Source organism: Dipodomys merriami, unplaced genomic scaffold (genome assembly GCF_024711535.1).
Source record: "Dipodomys merriami isolate MVZ:Mamm:240054 unplaced genomic scaffold, mDipMer1.0.p SCAF_28, whole genome shotgun sequence".
Taxonomy (NCBI): Eukaryota; Metazoa; Chordata; class Mammalia; order Rodentia; family Heteromyidae; genus Dipodomys; species Dipodomys merriami.
The window spans coordinates 19,554,029-19,570,024 of NW_027204270.1; the positions used below are offsets into that span (position 1 = coordinate 19,554,029).

The 15,996-nt window shown below is 43.9% G+C and overlaps 1 protein-coding gene across 3 annotated transcripts in view; it reads right to left on the reverse strand.

The window, feature by feature from the left end:
• Positions 1-15,878, reverse strand: part of Dnajc16 (DnaJ heat shock protein family (Hsp40) member C16) — a 29,808-nt gene extending 13,930 nt beyond the window's left edge. For 2 of the 3 annotated variants that reach the window (XM_070037886.1, XM_070037885.1), the window contains exons 1-7: positions 15,787-15,878; positions 14,092-14,276; positions 9,135-9,201; positions 8,061-8,397; positions 5,559-5,743; positions 4,193-4,297; positions 3,130-3,288 (exon numbers count right to left, since the gene is read on the reverse strand). In XM_070037886.1, the coding sequence (XP_069893987.1) occupies positions 3,130-3,288; positions 4,193-4,297; positions 5,559-5,743; positions 8,061-8,397; positions 9,135-9,201; positions 14,092-14,258 (1,020 nt within the window). In that variant the 5' untranslated portion in view covers positions 14,259-14,276; positions 15,787-15,878. The remainder of the gene's footprint in view (positions 1-3,129; positions 3,289-4,192; positions 4,298-5,558; positions 5,744-8,060; positions 8,398-9,134; positions 9,202-14,091; positions 14,277-15,786) is intronic. The other variant, XM_070037887.1, reaches the window with a different exon arrangement.
• Between the last annotated feature and the right edge of the window lie 118 nt (positions 15,879-15,996).

Below are 15,996 nucleotides of genomic sequence, written 5' to 3' on the forward strand. Positions count from 1 at the left end.
CGTACCTTTATTTGGAAATTAAGAAACATATTTTGAATAAGCCACTGATCTAAGAAGTAGGTTTTCTAACATTGGATAGGTTTTTGATTCATTCACTCATCCAAACCCTGAGTACTTACTAGATAAATACTATTTATCAAGCTTTGAGATACAGAGGTAGTAGCGCTTGGAGGTTAATCTTAAAATAATATTGAGCCACATGAAGTTGTGGTCCCAGTTACTTGGGGGCTGAGGAGCCAGGACAGCTAGAGTCCAGGAATTCAATGCCTGATTGGATAAAATAGTGAGACTTTGTTCCAAAAAACAGCCACAATTAAAAATTAATTAGTAAAGCTGGGTACTGGTGGCTCACACCTGTAATCCTAGCTACTCAGGAGACTGAGGTCTGGGGATCATGGTTTGAAGCCAGACTGGTCAGGAAATGTGAGATTTTTGTCTCCAATAAATCACGGAAAATGCCAGAAGTGGTGCTGTGGTAGAGCACTAGCCTTGAGCTGAAGAACTGAGGGAAAGCACCCCGGCCCAGAGTTCAGGCCCCACGACTGGCAAAAACAAAACAAAATAAGAAGCTCAAGTACAGTGCCCAGGCCCTAAGTTCAAGCCCCTAGCCTAGCCAAAAAAAAAAAAGAAAGAAAAAGAAATACAAGAAACTATTATCAAGGAATGGCTAGCAAATGTTGCAGAAGTTGGAAGAAAAAAAAGTTACTTTAATTTGAAAAATTAGATAGGAGTAATTTCTAAAAAATATATAAATCTGAAAAAAAAAGAAAAACTTGTTACAGTTACATAATGATAAAAGTAATCACAAAGTCTTTCCTTAAGACTCAAGTTTTCAGGCTAGGAATCTGGCTGAGTTCAAACCCCAGGACTGGCCAAAAAAAAAAAAAAGACTCAGTTTTTGCCCAGGCTAGCTGGCAGCGATTCTCATAGTTACAGTTCCCCTGTAGCTGGAGGGACACGTATATACTGCTGGGGCTGTTTATTGGTTGGGGTAGGATCTCATGAACTTTTTGCCTGAGCTGGCCTTGAACTTCAATCATCCTGATCTCCACTTCTCACATAGCTGGGGTGATAAGTCAAAGTCAATATTTAAAAATCAATCGCAGGGGGCTGGGAAGTTGGCTCAGTGGTAGAGTGTTTGCCTCACATGAATGAGGCCCTGGGTTTTAGCACCACATAAGCAGAAAAAAAAAAAAAGCTGGAAGTGGCACTGTGGCTCAACTGATAGGGTGCTAGCCTTAAGCTGAAAAGCTGAGGGACAGCGCCCAGGCCCAAAGTTCAGGCCCCACGACCAACAAAAAAAAAAAAAAAAAAAATCAATTGCAGAGCTGGGAATGTGGCTTAGTGGTAGAGTGCTTGCCTACCATGCAAGAAGCCTTGGGTTTGATTCCTTAGTACACATAAACACAGAAATCTGGAAGTGGACTATGGCTCAAGTGGTAGCATGCTAGCCTTGAGAGAAAAAAAAATCAGCTGCATTACTTTACCCAACAAAAAATTTAAGAGATGCTCTTTTTTTTTTAAATTTTGGGTCAGGTCATGGGGCCTGAACTCTGGGCTTGGGCGCTGTCCCTCAGCTCTTCAGCTCAAGGCTAGCGCTCTACCACTTGAGCCACAGCACCACTTCCGGCTTTTTTCTTTTTGCTTATGTGGTGCTGAGGAATCGAACCCAGGGCCTCAGGCATGCAAGGCAAGTGCTCTACCACTGAGCCACCTTCCCAGCCCCAAAGATGCTCTTTTTAGCAGTATAAAAAGATAAGGTTCCTAGAAATAGGCTGATAAAATATAATTTAATCATATCAATATGGAAGTAGTGGTGTTTTAGCTCAGTGTGCTTGCTAGGCAGAAATATGTGATGTGGTGTGTGTGTGTGTGTTGCTTTTTGTTTTTTTTTAGAGGAACAGCTTACTCTAAGGAAAAGGAAAGAAATGTACATATTATCCCATGTGGAAGAGATAGTTGTACTGTCAAAGCTCATAGAATTCACAAATGTTATAGACCATTGATGATGACAATTTGCCTTGTGAATGTTAAAACATGTTTGTGACTTTAAGTATCACTATCCCACAATACTGTGAAATTTGTGACATTTATGTAATCAATCTCAATAAACAATTATTTTTTTAAAAAAAGAGCTTATCCAGAGCTGGGAATGTGGCTTAGTGGTAGAGTGCTTGCCTAGCATGCATTAAGCCCTGGGTTCCATTCCTTAGTACCACATAAACAGAAAAGGCTGGAGGGGCTGGGAAGGTGGCTCAGTGGTAGCATGTTTGCCTTGCATGCATGAGGCTCTGGGTTCGATTCCTCAGTACCACATAAGCAGAAAAAGCTGGAAGTGGCGCTGTGGTTCAAGTGATAGAGTGGTAGCCCTGAGCACCAAGAGGCTCAGGGACAGAGCCCAGGCACTAAAGTTCAAGCCCTAGGACGTCCAAAAAAAGAGAGATCTTGTCCAAAAGCCAAATCACACTGAACAGATTTTTTTCCTATCAGATATCACAACTATTTCCAAATGACTAAAAAGTCATCCCCAGCAATATAGGGAAGCAAAAGGAAGATCACAGTCCAGACTGACCTGGCATTAAGCGAAACCTTGAATATAACCAATGCAAAAAGGGGCTGTAGGAGTGGCTCAAGGGTAGAATGCCTAACAAAAGTGAGGCCCTGTTAGCACAAAAGCTTAGGGACAATAAAGCCCCATGACCAATAAAAACAACAATAAAAAACCAGAAGAGGTAATGGGGAAAATTCTGCTTTCATATACAACACTAAAAATGCCAAAAATGCCTAAGTGCATGCCTGGACTGTGATCCACCTATTTTAGGCTTCCTGTCCTAGCTGGGATGTCACCACTCCCAGCTTCTTCTCCTGATATGGAGCCTTGAGTACTTAGCTGCCTAGCTTGGCCTGGAACTCCCTTCCACTGATCTTAACCTTCTATGCAGCTGGGATGACAGACAGGTATCACAGCACCCAGCTACTGGTTAAAAAAGGGTCTCCTATATGCCTAGGATGCCTCTAATTACAATCCTCCCCGCTCAAGTCTCCTACGTAGCTGGGATTGCAGGATGAGTCACTGGCACTTGCTGCTCTGCTCATTTTACTGCTTAGTGGCATGAAGGCTTGACATACCTGAATCATGTCAGCTGGCTTGTTTATGTGCTCCTTGAAGATGAGGATGGTGGGGGCCTGGACATTGATATTGTACTGTCTTGCCATCTCCTCAGCCCCTCGAAAGCCGGCATACACATACCCAAATGATAAGTAATCTTTGTATGCAAAAGCAGTCAACTGTGAGGGAAAAAGGAGAGGAAGAAAGTAAAGTCGGTAACATGGTACTTCACTTACAAGGAAAATAGGACCCATTCACATCCACACTGGGGTGAAGACCCCAGTGGGATGGGTACCTCATACCCATCCAGGAGTTCTGTAGCTTTGCAGCTACAAAAACTTATAGCTACAGAGCTAAATACCACCTCATTCCTTCTTTTAAAGAGAAAGCAAAATAATCATTTACTGAACATGGGTGTGAGGCATGGAGTGTCCGGGCATTGATGTGGGACAGTCCTCTCCCACCCATGTCACAGTACAATGAGGTGTGCTGGAGTTGTGGTGTAGGGGTACACAGGCTGCAGGGGCGTCATGTACTCACCACACAGCAGTGCAGCGAGACCCTGGGTACATCGCAAGGCCACTGTACACCTTTATATGTATGCATGTGTACCTGTCTTGGTCTAAGACCCTGTCACTAGGTGTTGCTGAGGATTCAGTGACTTCTGAAGGCAGTGGCAGGACAATAAAGTTTCTGGCTTTGAGTCTTCCTCATGTTTGAAACTATTAGATGTTGAGAATCTCTCATCCTGATGCTCAAGATGAAGTGTTTCAGTTTCTTAGTACACTCATAATGAGTTATCTTGGGAATGAAACCAAGTCAAAACACAAAATTCATTTGCTTCACACACACCCTGTACACATGACCTGAGGGAATCTTACATAGCATTTCCAGTGTGCCTGCATTCTGACTATGACATGAGGTCAGTCACCTCTATGCGTTTCTACTTATGGTACCATGTTAACACTCAGAAAACTTCAGTCTTTGGGTTTCTGTATTAGGGATGCTCAACTTCTATTTACAAAAAAGATGTTCCAACTTTCCACCAAAAAACCCAGACCATCCTCCCAGCGTGTAAAATACCTTATAGAGCAGCGGTATTGAGGGTCCCTGGTCGAACAGAAGGACATGAGGTTTATTTTCTTGCTGCCAGCCAGTGAGGAATCTGACATAATTTTTGCTTGTAACCTTAAATTGGAAATAAAACGTTAATTTCAGAATTTAACTCTCTCTCTTTTTTCCTTTGCTGGTACTAGGGCTTGAACCCAGGGCTCTGAATGCTCAACTACTTGAGCCAAAGCACCACTCCTGGCTTTCTGGTGGTTAATTGGCAATAAAAGTCTCATAGACTTTACTGTGTGGGTTTTTTTTTTGTCGGTCGTGGAGCTTGAACTCTGGGCTTGGGCACTGTCCCTGCACTCTTCAGCTCACGGCAAGCACTCTACCATTTGAGCCACAGCGCTACTTCCGGTTTTCAAGTGGTTTACTGGAGATGAGTCTCACGGACTTTCCTGCCCGGGCTGGCTTTGAGCCGAGATCCTCAGATCTCAGCCTCCTGAGTAGCTAGGATTACAGGCGTGAACCACTGGTGCCCAGCATGTGGGTTGGTTTTTTTTTTTGTTTTTTTTTTGGGGGGGTGTCCGGTCATGGGGCTTGAACTCTGGGCCTGGGCACTGTTCCTCAGTTCTTCAGCTCCAGCTCAAGGCTAGTGCTCTACCACTTGAGCCACAGCGCCACTTCCGGCTTTTTTCTTTTTGCTTATGTGGTGCTGAGGAATCGAACCCAGGGCTTCAGGCATGCAAGGCATGTGCTCTACCACTGAGCCACCTTCCCAGCCCATGTGGGTTGGTTTTGAACTCAGACCTCAGCCTCCTTAGTTAGCATTACAGGCCTGAACCACCAATGTCTGGCCTGAACTAATGTTGTTTGGGAAAGTGTTTTTTGGTTGTTTGTTTTGTGGCTAATGGGGCTTGAGTTTGGGGTCTGGGCGATGTAGTTGTCCCTAAGCTCTTTTTTGCTCAAGACTAGCACTCTACCACTTTGAGCCATAGCTCCACTTCTGGTTTTTTGGTGGTTAATTAGAAATAAGAGTTTAACGGACTTTCCTGCCCAGGCTGGCTTTGAACAATGATCCTTAGATCTCAGCCTCCTGAATAGCTAGGATTATAGGCATGAGCCACCAGCGCTGGGCTAGTCACTGCTGTTTTCAGTTCAGATTCCAATGAAGGAGAAATCTGCCAGATGGCAATTTACACCAAGGCATTCTTTCAGCTTCCACCTTACCTGCTTAAGTCTTCAGTTTCCTACTGCCTATGATTTAAATGATTCAGTGTGAATAATTAATTCATTAATGTGTGTTGTGCCTGTGCTCAGTGGAAGTCAGGTCTGAGAGGTCACAGACACAGTTTGGGGGAGTCAGCTATCCACATTCTCCTCTATAGACACTTACTTTCTCCACCAAGTTCCCTGGAAGAAGGCTCTCTACAAACTGCCGGAGGTTATCCCGGACGACCGCATTGTGGAAAAAGGAGACTTTCCCGTTTATGATCCCCAGGATGGAGGGTGTGCTGTGGGCTCCCAGGTGATGGGCCAGGCGCCTCTCATAGCCTGCATGGACAACACCAATTCCCACACCTGCAAAATACAGAAGAGCTATTTGAAGCTGCTTGGCACCCCAGGACAAATGGAAGAAATGCCAATGTGTAATTATTTCAGGGTAAAATTAAAGCCAACCACACAGGAGGGAATATAGTGGTAAGACTGCCCAGATCTGTTCCTTGCAGGAAGTCTGCACTGTTCAGTGTTTCTGCAAAGCAATCTGATAAAAAAAGAAATTTATTTTTCCTGAGATAAGATCTAACTATGTGACCTAGACTAACTTCAAAGTCATGATCATCCTATCTCAGTCTCCTTGAGTGCTGGCATTACAGGATGTGCTAACACTCCTGGTTTTCATTCTGGCAGTATTACAATATTCCTTCGGCCTGTGACTTCTAATTTGGGAAGCAAATCATGAGAAAATAATTTAAATGAAGTATGAGTGGTATTTTTACTTAAAAGAAATAAAAATCTGGGCTGGGAAGGTGGCTCAGTGGTAGAGCGCTTGCCTTGCATGCATGAGGCCCTGGGTTCGATTCCTCAGCTCCACATAAGCAGAAAAAGCCAGAAGTGGTGCTGTGGCTCAAGTGGTAGGGCATTAGCCTTGAGCTGAAGATCTGAGGGACAGCGCCCAGGCCCAGAGTTCAAGCCCCACAACCAGCAAGAAAAAAAAAGAAAAGAAAAAAGAATTAAAAATCTGTGGATGATCAAGGGGTCTGACAACTCAGCAATGGTAAACAACTCAAAATAAAACAACCAACCTAGGGGTTACCAACAGGAGAGAAGAAAGGCACAGTCCTCTTGTCCTTGAGAACATGCCTCTTCTTGTGAAATTATTTTACTATGAGAGATAGTAGGGAATACTGATTCTTTTAGTCAATTATTTTTTTGTTCTGGTACTAAAGTTTGAACTCAATGCCTGGGTGCTGTCCCTTAGCTTTTTGCTCAAGGTGCTCTACCACTCAAACTGCACCTCCACTTCTGGCTTTCTTGATGGTTAACTGGAGATGAGAGGCTCACACTTTTCTGCTTACGCTGGCTTTGAACCATAATCCTCAGATCTCAGCCTCCAGAGTAGCTAGGATTATAGGCATGAGCCACTGGTGTCTGGCTTAGACTACTATATATATATTTTGGTTGTGGGGCTTGAACTCGGGGCCTGGGTGCTCTCCCTGTGCTCTTCAGCTCACGGCTAGCATTCTACCATTTGAGCCACAGCGCCACTTCCGGCTTTTTCTATTTATGTGGTGCTGAGGAATCAAACCCAGGGCCTCATGCATGCGAGGTAAGCACTCTACCAATGAGCCACCTTCCCAGCCTGAGACTACAGTATTTTATTATGGCATCCTAAACTAAAAGCCTTTAAAGAAGAAAGAAAAGCTGGGCACCAGTGGCTCACGCCTGTAATCCTAGCTACTCAGAAGGCTGAGATCTGAGGATTATGGTTCAAAGCCAACCTGGGCAAGGGAAGTCCGTGAGACTCTTATCTCTAGTAAACCACTAGAAAACCGGAAGTGGCGCTGTGGCTCAAGCAGTAGAGTGCTCACCTTGAGCTGAAGAGCTGAGGGACAGTGCCCAAGCCCAGAGTTCAAGCCCCACAACTGATCAAAAAAAAAAAAAAAAAAAAGAAGAAAGGACATTTAGAATGGATCATAAGACAGGCTTGAATTCAATGTGATTGGTATTCTAGTAAGAGGAAAGGGCAAAAGAAGATTCCAGACACTGGCATCAGTGATGGCCATGTGACCAGATACTGTGAAGCTGGCTTCTGCAAACCAGGAAGAGGCCCCAGAAGAAACCAAAGCTATTAACACTCTCGTCTTGGACTTTCTGCCTCTAAAACTGGGAAAGAATAAACTTATGGATTCAAGCCACAAAAGCTGTGGCATTTTGATGTAGCAACTGGGGTTTGAATTCAGGGTTTCACATTTGCTAGGGAGGTACTCTATCCCTGAGTCACACCCCTATTTTGTGTTAGTTTTGAGACAGGGTCTTCCTTCCTGCCCACGCCGGCCTGGACCTTGATCTGCCTATTTATTCCTGATCTAGATGATGAACCAAGTCCAGCTTCTTCCACTGATATATATGGAGTCCTATGGACTTCCTTGTGTGAGATGTTCTCAAACTATGATCCTCCTATTCACAGCCTCCTAATTAACTAATTACAAGTATGAGCTACTAGCACCTGGTGCAACTAATAATTTTCAAGTTTGCCTGTGTATTAGGCCTTCAGATAGATGCTTGACCTCTAGACACTATATAAAGCTTCAAATCAGAAACTCAAAATTAAAATGGGTTGTATATAGTTCCCCTCTTAGAAAACAGAGCAATAAATTAAATAAAATGGTCTCACCCAGCCCTTCCAGTTCCTGAACGACTTCTTTCCACACTGGTTCAATATGGATGCAGCTGAAGCACCAGTCAGAGGTGATCTTAATGAGGTAGGGCTTCCGGAAGCTGTCTGGCACCACTTCATTCACATAGTGGGAAAAGTGCAATAAATACTTCTCATCAATGGAGTCCCGTCGCTCCGAATTGAAAGGGAAGTGGAAAAATGATTCATCAAAGTAAAAGTTTTCGTGGAAATGGCGGAAGTGATACTCGCGCTGCTGCTGCTTCTGGTAGCCTTGGTTCTCTCCAGCATCCCCATAGTGATCGTAGTTCATTCTCTTTTCTTCATTGGAAAGAATCTACCAAGAAGAAAGAAAGATAAGGAATCCAAAGTAAACCACGAGGTTCACCTAGAAGACTTTTGTTCTGTGGTGCTGGGAATCGAACCGAGGGCTCTGTGCATATTAAGCAAATATTCTACTACTGAGCTCTATCTTCAGCCTCCAAAGGCTTTTCTGTAAGCAGCTTAATGACACAGAAAGACTAAATGTAAAGTGTATAACACATTTGTTTGTTTTGGTGCTGGTCAGGGGCGTGAACTCAGGGCCTGGGTGTTGTCTCTGACCCTTTGTGCTCAAAGTTATTGCTCTACCACTTATGCTACAGCTCCATTTTGGGCTTTTTAGTGGTTAATTGGAGATAAGAGTCTCACAGACTTTCCTGTCCAGGCTGGCTTTGAACTGTGATTCTGAGATCTCAGCCTCCTAAGTAATTAAGATACAGGGGTGGGCCATTGGCACCTGGCTGATGTGTGATTCTTTAAAAATCTACCTAAAATGGTTAAGAGAGACATATGCTGGGTAATTTCGCAATTCTAATTAGAGCCCTTAAAATAGGCCAGATTTTCCAAGAGCTGAAGTCTTTACATACTTGTTTCAATATGCTGGATGGGGCCAAATATGTTCTGCTCACTGTCATGTGGAAACTGGGTCAGAACCTGGGGAATCTGCTCTTTCAGAGAGAATATTCTAGAGCTGATTACCTAAGGCACACTTGATGGGAACTCATGGCGGTATTACAAAGTCTGAGACAATACCTCGTAAGCCTTGCTGATCTGAATGAACTTGTCTTCGGCCCCAGGATCTTTGTTTTTATCAGGATGCCTGAAACACAAATGGGCAGCCAGTGAGAATGGGCTCAATGTGTTCCCAGTCATGTAACATCCTCAGACACACATTCACCAACATCAGGGGTCGCTTTCTTAGGAGAGGTCTCCTAAAATAAATGCTAGAAGCAATCGGATGCTTCACAAGACTCTGAAACAGGAAAGTCTATATCAGGTCACCTCCTCCCAAAGCATTGGAGCTGGGCACATTTCCACAGCAGCAGAAAACATTGCAGTGTCTTATGGAAGACAAGTGCAGATGTGCGAATCCAGCTTGGCAGCTCAAGCTAAACTGCTTCTGTGTACACCTAACTGCAAGTGTTGGTGGCTGTTCCTTCCCACGTTAGTGGTTTGGAACCAGGCACTGTTTCTTTTCTTTTGGTGCCAATACTAGGGCCTGAACTTAGTTCTTTCTATTCAAGTGTGGTGCTCTATCACTGGAGCCCCTGTTCCACTTCTGGCTTGTTGTTGGCTAATTGGAGATTAAGAGTCTCACAGATTTTCCTTCCCAAGCTGGCTTGAATAGCTAGAATTACGTGTGAGCCACTGGTGCTCAGCTTAAGGCACTGCTTCTGGTAACAAGCAGGTGGGCATTAGAGATGGCTGTAGGATGCACAGAGTATTTTACTGATGACCTTCATGTTAGAATGCTTCATAGTCTGCCATCACCTGCCTGGGACTGCCTTGTAGCTACACACATGATTTTCAGCCCATGTTTAAGCTGTGTCTGTAGTTAACACAAAGTTCTTTCCACTCATCTTATAACACTAAGCATTTGCTGTCATCAATGACTAACTGCCTCAATCTTGAGTTCATGTATCATTCTGTAATTTTTTTTGTGTGTGCTTATACCGATTTTCTTGGTGGGGAGGGCATTTCAAAACCCTGGACAGCGGGGGCTAGTCTTGCTTCCCTGCCAGACCCTAGGATCTCCATAAGTATATATTCACTACACTAAAAGACTGTAATGACAAGCTGGGTACTGGTGGCTCATGCCTATAATCCTAGCTGCTTGGGAGGCTGAGAGATTCTAGCAGCAATTAGCCAGAAGAAAAAGCCTGAAGTAGAACTGTGGATCAAATGGTAGAGCACCAGCCTTGAGTGCCAGGACCTAAGTTCAAGTCCCAGTACAGGTGCACGCGCACACACACACACACACACACACACACACACACACACACACACACACACACACACACACACACACACACACACACACACACACACACACACACACACACACACACACACACACACACACACACACACACACACACAAATGACAGAGTTTGCTTGTGTGTTTATCTTTTGAGACAGTCTCCCTTATAGCCCAGGCCAGCCTGCAACTCAAGGTTTGCTTGCCTCAGCCTCCTGATGGCTGAGATTACAAACATGTGCCACCATACTTGGCCCCACATTTATTCTCTATGGAATCAATTCTGTTAACCTCTTCTAAATTTCTTCTAGCAAAGGTTCTGGAAAGATAAAACAATCCACAGGGAAGTAAATAACTACTAAAAATATGCCAAGCGCATTAGAATAATTAAAAAAAAAAACACCCCACATCTTAGAATTTAATGAACTCATTCAATGTATTTGAATGATATAGAGCACATACTCTCATCTCTGACATCATTCTGCCCTTCAGGTTAAATCCTTGGGAATATCTCTGTTAAATACAATAAAAACAGCATGATGGAAGGAAATGAGATGGTGGGTCCAAAGAATGTTCTGAATGACCAAAAAAAAAGGGGTTTCACTATTCAAACTTAGGCTAACGACTGAGTGGAGAAAATTATGCAATCCTTCAAATGAAGATTTAACATAAAGAACTTTCTAGGTGAAGAAGGGTAGGAAAAGATTTCTTAGGAGACTGAAGCAGAGAGAGTACCCAGCACTAAGGAAATCACACACAGTCTGTGCACAGGGAGTGGGTCCCTGAATATAAAGTGAAACACAGATACAAAAGGGGAAGTTCCGCCCTAGGAAGGAAAGTATCCTCCAATGCTGGAATTTCAGTGAATATGAAATTCTTTTACCAACTACAATATGCAAACATTCCCTTACAAAATGAAGAAACTCTGAACTCCTGTGCATGGCAGCTAGTGACTTCTGAAGAAACAAAAATAAAGGGAGAAACAATAATACAGCAAGAAGGAAACAAATTCATTTCCTGCGCAGCTGGCTGAACCATGTTAGGCCAATTTATTTGTTTATTTTGTCGGTCATGGGGCTTGAACTCTGGGCCTGGGCACTGTCCCTGGGCTCTTCAGCTCAAGGAGAGTGCTCTACCACTTGAGCTACAGCGCCACTTCAGTTTTCTGGTGGTATATCGGAGATAAGAGTCTCATGGACTTTCCTTGTCCGGGATGGCTTTGACTCAGATCCTCAGATCTCAGCTTCCTGAGTAGCTAGGATTACAGGCATGAGCCATGGGCATCCAACCCTATTTACTTTTCTTGGGGTCAAAGGAGTTGTTACTTGGCTAGCCTAGATGACAGACACAATGTATCTATGAAAAATAAAATAAACAATTATTGGGTGGGAAACATAATTTTTCTGAGAGGAAAAAACAATTTCACATGGTTTCACCAAGCAAGGAAGGGAAAATTCCTGAGAAGACTGAGCAATACTTAGTGAAACACCTAGTAAAATACAATCTAATAGTTCACCAGTTTCCCTGCTACAGTTCCTTATGAAATGTCAAGCTGAAAAACACTGTTTTCTTCAGTGTAAATGAGCCCATTATGATATAACACTGAAACTACTCCAAACTAAAACACAGTCACAATCAAAGCAGCAGTAAGTAATGGTACAGTGGAAATGTACATGTAAAATAGAGTTGCACATGTCACTAGATGACACTATATTTCTATGGTGATGAATTACTGTTAGAATCTAATTAAGGAAAAGAATCATATGATTGATTTACTCAATACCATAACACACCTTTCAGCTCCACAAGACAGACAGGGCAAAGAGCTATGCATCCTTAAGCTATTGTATACTGTCCAAAAGAATGCTGTTACTTTATGAATTAACTGCAGGTTTATATATAGTTCTTACATAAAGGGACAAGAGTTTGAAATGTTACCAAAAGCAAGTTTGGTATAGAGACTCTGGAAAGAGGCCATGTAAAATTAGAGATTGCCTTTTTCTAGTGTCCAGTAATTCTAGATTCCTAATATGACCTAAAATATTTATTGAATGCATTATATTATATTGCATTTTATCTTTTTTTCTTTCTTGCCAGTCCTGGGGCTTGACCTCCGGGCCTGGCCACTGTCCCTGAGCTTCATTTGTCAAGGCTAACATTCTACCACTTGAGCCATAATGCTACCTCCAGCTTTTTCTGTGTATGTGGTATTGAGGAATTGAACTCAGGGCCTCATTTGTGCATGCAGTCTACCACTAAGCCATACTTCTAGCCCTCCTTTTTTTTTTTTTTTTTTGGTGCTAGTACTGGGCTTGAACTCAGAGCCTAGATGCTGTCCCTTAGCTTTTTCTGCCAAGGACAGCAGTTTACCACTTGAGCCACAGTTCCACTTCCAGCTTTTTGGTGGTTAATTAGAGATAAGAATGCCATGCAGGGCTGGGAAAGTGGCTCAGTGGTAGAGTGCTTGCCTTGCATGCATGAGACCCTGGGTTCGATTCCTTAGCACCACATAAACAGAAAAAGCCAGAAGTGTCGCTGTGACTCAAGTGGTAGAGTGCTAGCCTTGAGCTGAAGAGCTGAGGGACAGCGCCCAGGCCCAGAGTTCAGGCCCCACGACCAGCAAAAAAAAAGAAAAAAAAAATTCCATGGACTTTCCTGTGTGGGTCAACTTCAAACCTCGATCCTCAAATCTCAGCCTCCTGAGTAGCTAGGATTACAGGTGTGAGCCACTGTTGTGGGCTTCTACCTCTTTCTTTTGCAATCAGCTTAATAACAGTAGGGTCTATTTGCTCACTAAGAAGAGTGGTACCAGGCAGACTCATGTATGGGTGCCACCCACATATGGCAGTGTCACTCCTGTCGAACTTCCTGCTCGCATCAGGTCCTTTCCCTCTTTCCACTGAGATGAGAAAATGCTTTAAAAATCACACCAATAGAGTCAGTTGGTGCACAACAGACAACAGAACCCTAAGGTTTTACAAGTTTACCAACTCTGAGCCTCAGTTTTTTTCATCTGTAAGACAGGTTCAACAATATCCTCCTTCACAGGCTAATTATAAGGTTCAGTGAATTGAAACACACAGAACCTGGACCTGAGCATGCAGTAATGGCCTACTTTGGAGCCTATCCGTGCAAATCTGCTCATTGCTTTTGATTGTCTCAGCCACCTGGAAGTTACCTGAAAGTATTCTCACAGGCCTTTCTCTTCCTCATGTAGCTCCTCCTCAAGCTCTATCACCCAACATTTCTGTTTCTTTGGTGGGAGAAACCCAAGATGACTGTCCAAAAAAAGCTTTAGATTTATTGATACTCTGCTAATTACCATCCAAGGAACTACTGACAAAACCAGGATACATCCATAATATTTGCTTTAAGATTCTCAGTTCCTAAACATCCTTTTTAAATTGAAGATAAAAAGTGCTACTCTAAACTTGCTTAATGCATAAACATTTTTAGAGAATAGGACAGTGGGCTCCTTAGTATTTTTACTCCAAAAGAGTAAAGGGTAGAGTATTTTACCCACAGTTGGTTACTATGTTCTAAAAAAAAAAAATAAAGCTGCTCCTTTTAGTTTCACACTAAATACTCTAGACAGATATATTCCTATCTAGGGAGAGAGACAGATACACATGAAATACAGAATAGAGACAGAGAAAAGCCAATCCTAATTATTCTTCATCGCCCTGCTAACACTACTTAGCTTACATTAAACTGTGGTTCTGTTTCACCTACCATTCCCGGGCGAGCTTCTTGTAAGCCTTTTTAATGTCAGCCTGACTGGCTGTTCGGCTGACCCCTAGGACTCTGTATGGGTCAAAATCCAGCGCAGACAGAATTTGCAGGATCAGAACCAGAACTATCAAGAATTGCCAGGAAATGCTCAACTTCCTCACTTCCATCTCTCTTCCTTCCCAGAGCTGCAATGATTGAAGAAGTAGTAAGTTTCAGTGCAGAATCTCCGACAGTTTTGCTTTGCAGGGGAATGGATAAGATAGACAGATGAAAACCCATTACCTTTTAAATAAATCAGGAATCTTGCTACTACTTTGGATTATTACAAGACCCACTACAGAGAAAAAGATTAGTGATAAGAATGACTCTCCAGAAGCTTTGGGTTAGAAAAGCTTTAAAAATGACTGAAAAATGAATGAGATGGAGAAATAATAAGTGTATGTATGAAAATATAAACAGATAATCAGGGTGACTGTTTCTCAAATAAGAGATTTCATCTATCCTGACAATAAAGTTAAAATAAAGCACTCTTAAAATACTTGGCAGCTAAGACTTAGGATACACCAATTCTATTCTGTTCCATTTGTTTTGTCCATTCTAACATGAAAATGACCAGCTTTTCTTTTGTTCCATTAGCAATAACAGTCATAATAAAGGAGAAACTCCAGGGAGAAAAAAAATAGGGAAAAATTTAGTTTTGCAGGTGAATGAGAATTAGTGACAAAAAAAAAAAATGCTTTAAGCTCCACGTTTGGTGAGCCTCAGGATTGAATTCACTGAGGGTTTTGGAAATAATCTTGGCTGGCAGTGAGATATAACAGACATTTTCAATTCAGGAGCATAATCTTTGTTATATTACACAATCCCCTCTCCACTCCCCCTGTGGATCACATTTATCTTGACTTGTCATAAAGTGTCCAGATGCAAATGTGTAATATGACATCTTAGAAGTGGCGGGTTTTTACAAGTGAAAGCCTAACGCTTGCCTGGGAGTCCTTGAAAAATGGACTCAACTGATGATTGATGTTTATAACTGCATAACCAGTAACATCCTAACCAGTTTTTTTTCCTTTAAAACAAGCGGATCTGACCTGCAAAAACCGTGAAGGTGATGAAGCACGGGCTTTGGAATCAGACTAAAGTTGGGATGGGTCCTACACCTCTCCATGACTCTGGGCAAGTTAATTTCACTGGGCCTAAGCGTTCTCATTCTAAAATAGGCAGGGCCGTCACCGGGATTAATGTATGTCAAAGGTTACCAGGCATGGATGGAGTCAACAGCCACCAAGTGGTGGGATTGTTATTTCTACTTGGCGTTCACCTGGGTCAGTCAGATGGGTCTGGGCCGGCCCGGTAACAGGTAGGCGGCCCGCCCTGGGGGCCCGGGCCAAGGGTGACACCTGCCCTGTAACAGGTAGGCTGCTCGCCCTGGGGGCCGGGGCCCCAGGCCCAGGCAGAGGCTCCCGGGGACCCGTTCTGGGTCTGAGCCCCTCCTCGAGCGCCCACCGGAGGTCGCAGCCATCCCAGGAGGCGACCTCCTTCCCCGCCGCCCCGAGAACCCGGGGCCAGGCCGGGTCGCTTCCCGATCCTCCCCCACCCCCGGGCCCAGCGGGCACCGGGAACGAGAAGGCACTGACGGGAGATCCCGGACCCGCCACGTCCGCGGCTCCCCGCGTCATGCCGGGAAGGAGTTACCGGGAAAGGGCACCGGCCCAACCGGCTGCAGCGTCCGCGCTCCAGTTAGCCCGCCGGGCCGGCAGCTTCCCGTCCACACCAGCGCTCGCCCGGGCCTGGGGAAGGGAAAGAGGCGGGGACCCGGCCGAAGGAGTCACGTGACTCTTAAAGGGCCCGCGCGCCGACGGCGCCGACTCGCCGAGTCTACGGCTTCTACTTTGCAACTGTTTT